This window comes from Morone saxatilis, unplaced genomic scaffold, assembly GCF_004916995.1.
Source record: "Morone saxatilis isolate NCDOM2014 unplaced genomic scaffold, NCSU_SB_2.0 Contig2, whole genome shotgun sequence".
Classification (NCBI taxonomy): domain Eukaryota; kingdom Metazoa; phylum Chordata; class Actinopteri; family Moronidae; genus Morone; species Morone saxatilis.
The window spans coordinates 683,866-691,568 of record NW_023339762.1 but is presented as its reverse complement, the minus strand read 5'-3'; the positions used below and the strand labels follow the sequence as shown (position 1 = coordinate 691,568).

General features: G+C 37.3%; 1 protein-coding gene across 1 annotated transcript in view; it reads right to left on the bottom strand.

Moving 5' to 3' along the window:
• Positions 1-517: 517 nt before the first annotated feature.
• The window catches only part of LOC118329991 (anoctamin-1-like), a gene marked incomplete in the record, with an annotated part of 24,870 nt that continues 17,684 nt past the window's right edge, over positions 518-7,703 (bottom strand). The window contains 6 exon segments of the mRNA XM_035664357.1: positions 518-1,103; positions 1,671-1,782; positions 3,796-3,997; positions 4,117-4,185; positions 5,000-5,068; positions 7,062-7,073. Coding sequence (XP_035520250.1) covers positions 1,022-1,103; positions 1,671-1,782; positions 3,796-3,997; positions 4,117-4,185; positions 5,000-5,068; positions 7,062-7,073 — 546 coding nt within the window.

Sequence of the window (7,703 nt, the reverse complement as noted above, 5' to 3'; positions counted from 1 at the left end):
ATAATAGTAGACTTTGAAAGACTTTTACAAAAAAAGAAGAGGCTTAATAAACAAACTAATACATGATGTGAACAAGAGAGGCGGAATAGATATCACTCGTCTACAACAGATAATGAAGCACCAATGAACGAACCCGAAATTTTTAACACGGTGCTCTGCCAGTAAGGCGAGTCCCGTCAATGCTCTTGCAGCTTTAATTATTATTATATATCTACGTATTATTATTACTACAGACTATTAATTACTATAGTCACTGCTCATCCTGTCCCATCATTATCTTCATGTTCATCATCATCATCATCCCAGTCACTACTTTTAGTGTAGTTGTTGCTACTGTTGTTGCTGTGCACCCTTTGTTCTGCTGTCTGAGGTTCTGCCTCTTAGTTTTTACTTGCCGCCTCCGCCAGTGCTTGCTCATGGTGGGAACTGTTGGGTCTCTGTAAATGTTATAAGGAGATCGGTCTAGAGCCTGCTCCATATTTGAAAGTGTCCGAGATAAACTTCTGTTATGAAATTGGCACATACAAATAAAACTAAATTGAATTGAATAGAACTAATTGGGTCACTAATGGGAAATGAGAGCATGAGCTAAGAGTGGGCAACAGAAAAGAAATGGAGCCCTTCTGGGTTGCTGAATGCCCCCACCTAACACCCAATGTAATCCTGCATAAAGCCCACATGGACAATTGACATTATGAAACACACGAACAATCACATACCACACATAGAAAGAAATGCTGGCTGGGTATTAGTCTGCAACTGTCAGCAGAAAGAACTTATCTGTTCATTTTAGCAGCAATAAATGTATGTTTTATGAAACATTTTCATCTATATGATAATATAAACACTATAAAATACAAAAAGGCTTTGGTTTTAAGTATATTTTTTTGAGTGAACAATGTAAATGTTCACTCAAAATGTTGTAAAGTGGGTTACGAGGGTGTTTATTTTTGTTGTGAGCATGTAAAAAGCAACTCAGCTTTAATGCCAGTGTGTGGTTACCGAATATTCTGCTTGCAGATCATTTGTAAAAGTGTAAACTTACCTCTTCCATTCTGTAGGATTCAAACACATACAGGTAGCTGCCTGGCCTGCCTACCAGTCTACAGGGGCACATTCATGAAAAGATTAAAAGCAGATATACAATGTGTTCTTTATCTTAAAAGATTTTTATCTTTTTGACACTTAAAAATATATAAGAGTGGTCAAAGATATTATAATGCAAAGCAATGCAGTCCCTCTAGGAAGTTGCAAGTGTATTCTTCGCAACCATGCCATTTTGTCCGGTTCCTGCAACATTTCTGCAAATTTTACCTATCATTGTAGTTTTCTGCACAAAACGTTGAGCCATACTTCACCATCCTTGTTTGTAGTTGTAATGATGAAGACCATGTAGACATTGCACATGTCTACACGAGGAATGCCTCACATTTACTATCCAAACTGTGATTTTATTCTCACTGAACAGTTACAACCATTTTTGAAAATTTCACTTTATCCTGCAGTTTATTTACAAATAAATACAAGCATCGCAATTTTTTTTTAGAGAAGTTGGTTTTAAATCAGGCATTTTAGTCCACAACAAACCCCAAAAAGCCAGCAAAAACCTGGAGGGACTGAGTAAATGACAAACCAAGTGACTCAAATGACATTAAAATGAAGATACTAACCTTCCCCTGAAGAAAGCAATGTAGATGATGGGGCTGAAAGCATTGACAAACTTGAGAATGAAGGTCTTGAAGATAAGACGTTCCTCAAAACTCTTGTCTGTTTTAGGAACCTCTAAAATGAACAGAGAACTTGCTTTGATTTATTTGCTATTTGCAATAAAAAAAACAGGCAATAATTTTACTTCTGAACACATTGTTATTCATAGAAACAATTCATTTCATACATTTCAAGTCAGAGGACAAAAAAATTTAAACTGGATAACATGAATCACATATCACCATGTCAGTGTTTCCTGTGGGAGACAGTAACTCCCTTTGATGTGGACACTGGGCGTTGTAACTTTGCAGACCTTTTACAAAAAAAGCTATAACAAACTAAAAGGAAAGGGGAAATACCCAAAAAGCATAATAACACAATGAAGAACAATTTTACAGAGTATATTTATAAAAATAAAAAAAACTGATTTTCTCTAGGCAAGCACTTTTCAATTCAGCATTTTCTTGCTGTAAAATGTTTGATTGGCTTCTCAGAGTTTTGTGAACCTCGTAGCGTCTTTTGTCCCAGCTGCATTGAACTCTGCAGACCCCTGGGGCCAGAAGCATAAAACTCTGTGTATACTTAGTTTGATCTGTGTACACACAAAACAGGAAACATGCATACACAGTCTTTTCATCATATTTATAAAACCTCACGTACGTCTGTATCCACATGTTTTTCCTTCATCCTGAAATTGTACGCAGAGTTTTGAGGAGAAATGGTGGAAGCATTGAAGAAGCAAATGAAGAAGAAGCACAATTTTACGGAATGTTAACTGGAGGTAATGGTGGATCAAACTGATAAAAAAAACATGTTAAATATAGTAAGGTGAATGGCAGAAGGTAACGGAGGCAGTGAATGCCTCAGACATTGGGGGAGTGGCCTCATTTATGTCTAAATACTTTCCTAAATTGTGCAATAGCAACATCTTCCAGCAGCCCCAAAGCAGCCTCTGTATCATTTGGCACACGGCTACAGCCTTTATATAGTGGTGCTTTAACAAGCTGTTAATTGGTCACTCACACCTGAAGGTGTAGGTTATACAGGACAATAATGGCAGTTTTTTTTTTTTAAAGATCATGTATTCATATAGAATATAGATAGAATGAAATTAAGGTTTGTCAAAAAGGTTGTTAATCACACACACATCCCTATGTTAGTTAAGTTTTTATTTAAACTACAGATTGCATCCAAACACAACGCAGTGAAAGACACAAAGCTCTAAATAAAGTGTAGCCCAAATTCACACTTTTTCCAGAGTTTGGCCAGAGCGCACCCAACCACCTCAAAGTTGGTTGAAGTGACGTCTTACCGACCGCAGCTGCTGCTTCATAATAAAAGCTTTTAAATAACAAAATAACCAGCGACGTTTATTGTTAATAATTTATAAGAAGTAAAATCACTAGAGCTATGTTAGCAGCTATTCTGCACTAGAAACAGTCTACATACTACAGGGAGGTAGGTGGGTGTGTTTATTTGTGCTTTAAAACATAACTGCTGTGAAACAATCGCAAAATAACGTATTTATTTGATTCACAGCTTTGTTCGCGCTAACGCCGCTCCCTCTCTTCATTAATTGTTGGGCTCTCTTGACCACCGCGGCTCACTCTCTGCCTGTAAAGACACACCGAGACAGTCCATGCCAGCAAATGTCTATGGAAAAATGCTAAATGATTTCACTTTTAAATGGGTCAGTTTTTAGATTTCAACATGTGTCAAAGTTTGTTCCTAAAAGCTACAATATAATATTTTGAATTTGCTACAGCTTTGACTCATGGGTATTGTAGTATTTATAACCAACTACAATAAAATTATTCAGGGCACTCCTGGGCATCTCTGTGTGGAGGATATATGATTAAAAGAAATGTATAAATATTTAAATTGAAATGAAAATGTTTTGTCCTGAAAACAATTGCAGACTCTCTACTATGCAGGTGGTTTCCTTCTTTCCTACCAAAAGAAGGTAGGACTCAAATGAATGAGTTTGTAACTTATTTACAAAATGTAAATTTTTTACATAAACAGATAATAAAGGATTCAGATTTGTTAAGCAGGTTTTGTACTGATTAAGATTGGATTGGAATTTACCCAGCACAGTGAGCCATCGTGCCACAGCTCCATACACCTCATCCAGTATGAGGATGACCACCAGGTTGATAATGGCCGCGGTAGTTTTAACCGTCAGTTGTACATGGTTCCGTGTGATCGGATTGGAGCTCATATGAAGGGCGGCTTTGGTGGAGATCCGGTAGAGGATCACGCCAAACACAATGGCGAACGTAACACCAATCTATAAATGAAAAGGTTTGCAGGATAACAAACAGTGAGGGAAAAGAAATAATAATTCCACAACCTTTCCATGAATCATCAGTAATTCAGAGTATATGCAGAGAATCAGGTTCTACTTACCATTAACAGCATCATGACAATGTTAGTCATGTAGGCAGGGAGGCGGTCTCGACATGTGAGCTTTTCCATCTAAAAATCAATAAATAAAAACATACTCATGTGGTATGTAAAGAGGACTGAGGTTGGTCAGACTAGAATGCTGACGTGTTATCTGTGAAGTGTTGAACAGCACGAGGACAGTTACAGCAGAAACATGTCAGTTTGGCAGATTTTTCACCATAAAATGTCCAAGGAGTAACACCCAAACCATTCTGCTGAAAACCTATGTATATGGGTATGTAGTAGTGTTGTTGATCGATTCATGTCCAAATCTTAACATTTTAGTGCAAAGTATTTGAATTCTAAATATGCATACAAACCTCCTCTACTGGTTGAGACCCTGCTACTGCAACTTCCGCTGTTTATAGCATTGTATTAACCATGTTCTAATAGATGTTTGACTAAATCTGTGATACATAGTGTTTTCCCATCAAATTAGCTCTTCCGTTCAAGATTCAAGGAACCATGGTGAAAACCAGACTGTGTTTCCACCAGTTTTGAGTGGAACCATTCTAATCGTGTCATCAAAAGAGGGCTCTGCACAATACACAACAACCTGTAGAATGAGTCGACTATATTGGTTCACAAGTTAAACCTATTTTTTTGACAATCTTTCTGGGTTCCAAACTAATTCGTTTTTAGTTGCAAATGGCAAAAAGTTGCCTGAACAGAGGTCCCAGCCAACCAAAAAATGATCAGGTTTAACATGGGAACCAAAGGGGGCAGGTCATATTCTACAGGTCATTGTGCAACACCCTCTGTTGATGATCCATCTAGTTATGAATCCCGAATAAACACATACAACTGGAAAGATGAAAATCAGCAGAGCCTACCACATAATTACCTTTGATTTATGATCTTTGCTCAGAGACTTCTGCATGACCCTGAATTCATATTCGGCCCTGGGGTGGTCCTGTGGTGGTGACATGAACAGAAATGACTTGAGCAGTTAAATAAAAGTGGTATTACCAGATAATATGTATGCCTGTGGTAGAAGAGAATGCTCTGTTCAAGAGCTGTTTTAATAAGGCAGTAAAAGGTCCAGTGTGTTTAGGACATTTAGGAGGATCTATTGTCAGAAATGTAATATAATATTCACAGGTCACATTCCATGGAGTCCGCCATGTTGAAGCACCATGTTTCTACAGTATTCACATTTTTTGTGTTTTTGTAGCAGCTGTAGTTTCTCCTTCACGCTTGGAATGGGAGTGTGATGTGAGAGAGTTGCAATCTGTAACTATACCACTAGATGCCACTAAATCCTACACACTGGACCCTTGAATAAAATACACAAATCGTATTGAACTTGGAAGGACATTTTCGTTTTCAATGCAATTAAATAACTGTAGGTTGCTGGCTAGAATACACTCTGAAGAAGAGCTTCTTGCCTGAAATGTTTGTGTGGCAAAATGTCCTAGTTCTTTGCTTTATATTTGTTTACAACCATATATCAGGTATACCTGATGAAGTACAATAATGAAGTACAAGGATAAACCCTAATAATAAAATAATAATAAAAAAACATCACAAGAAAGAACACAGAAAGAAAGTCTAAAACAGATCAAAATACAAAATTAAACCTATACATCCTGATTGAAACAAAACATTGTGTATAACAGTGAAGTGACACTCACAGCTAGAGTATAAGTGAACAGAAGAAAAACAGCTTGCGTCAAAAGGTCAGGAAATAATCACAGTGCTTAAAGTATATAGTTGCTTCAGATTATGGAACCTGGGAGTGTAATTTTTCTATAATTAACTATGTACTTAAATCATATTCTTATCCTGAAACACCCATCCTAAAATAAGTAATAAGTAAGTAAGTAAATGTTTTTCTCGCATCCATCCCAGGCTCCAGTCAATGTGACTGTCAGAGACAGAAGCAGCAGTGATGAAGCTAGCAAAGCGATACTGATATGCAGCAAACATTGCTTTGTTCTAGTATAATCTCAGAGTGTGATATAGTGTATCAACAAATAAGCTTCTAATATTTATTTCACTTCTTTTTCTCACCACACATTCTGCTTGTGTGTGTATGTGTAGAAAATATGTGTATGCATGGTTTATGTGCATGCAAATCCTTTATAGGTGTGGCCAGTGGAAGTGCAGCAGAAATGAGTCCTAAAACCCTGAACTGAGTTTGCAATTTAGCCCCTCCAGTTATCTCCTTAAAGTCAATTAGTGTTTTGAATGGGATTTTGAATAGATGCCTGAAATAAGGTCTGTGGTTAACACAAGCTTCAAAAGATTTTCAGGTTTTGTTCTACAACATGAAATAGTAAATACCCCTTTTTAAGCTTTAATGTGTCTTATGGTAAAGAAGTGTTGATAATACAGTACATGCTTTGAATTCCTTAGAAGTGTTCTAAGCAGACCAGATAGACAGCAGATGATAGAATACTCAATACAACCATAAGAGACTTGAGACTTGACTTGGACATTGGCTCAAAGACGAGACCTGACTATTGAAATGAGCCATATTGAAATGAGTCTGCTAGTAAGCAGTAGAGCACTTAGTGAGTGTGATGATTTCTCCATATTTACAGTTTGTCTAGATTTGTTTTTTAGAAGGCTGTCTTTTTTCATCAAATCATTTAGAATGAATCAATTCTGGTACTGTGACTTAGCTTTTAATGCTAATACTGAGACATTTTCAGAGGTCAGGCTGCTAATCGCATGGCAAGTTGAAGCTGACTTTGAACTCTGAAGTGAACTATGCCGATGGGGGAAAACCTCAATTATTGATGTCCTCATGGAAGTGGAACTACATTTGCAAATACCATTTAGAGTAACATACGCAAGTCTTGTGTGATGTGTTACACTCGGAGGTTGGCAGCAGCAGAAAGGCCACAAAGAGGAAAGAGAGAGAAAGAGTATTTTATGTAGTAATAGGAATTCATCCAAACCTTGAGAGCTTCCTGTGAGAAATCAACCCAGAGAGAGAGAGAGAGTGAGAGAGAGAGAGAGACGGGGGAGGGAGGGACAGGGATGTGGGGGAGTGTTAGTAAAAACAGTCAGGATAAACTTTACTTATTACAATTATTTCATACATGTTTTTGCTGTATTGAAGAGGAATTTAATATGAAAAATAATAATTACTAATACTTAAGAAGATCACAATTTTTTGGTAGCTAAAAACCTGAAAAACGAGATCATTTTTATTTTGGTGACCTGGTTTCATGTTTGTTTTAAAGGCTTTTTAAGGTGGATTAAGACCTTTTTCACAGCAGCCATTTTTACCGATGATACACAATGTTCTGTTCCATTTATGTCAGACAGTGTCAGGTTGTGAATGTTGGTTCACTAAAACGTTCTGCTATACTGAATGGAATGGAACCTTAATTAATATTATTTTGAAAGTCTAACTGGGCGGCTGTGGCTCAGAGGCAGAGTGGGTCGTCCTCTAATCAGAAGGTTGTTGGATCGATCCCCTGCTCCTGACGCCACATGTCGTAGTATTCTTGAGCAAGATACTGAACCCCAAATTGCTCCTGATGCTGTGCATCAGTTTGTGAATGTGTATAAATGAGTTTCTGTTCGATGGACTT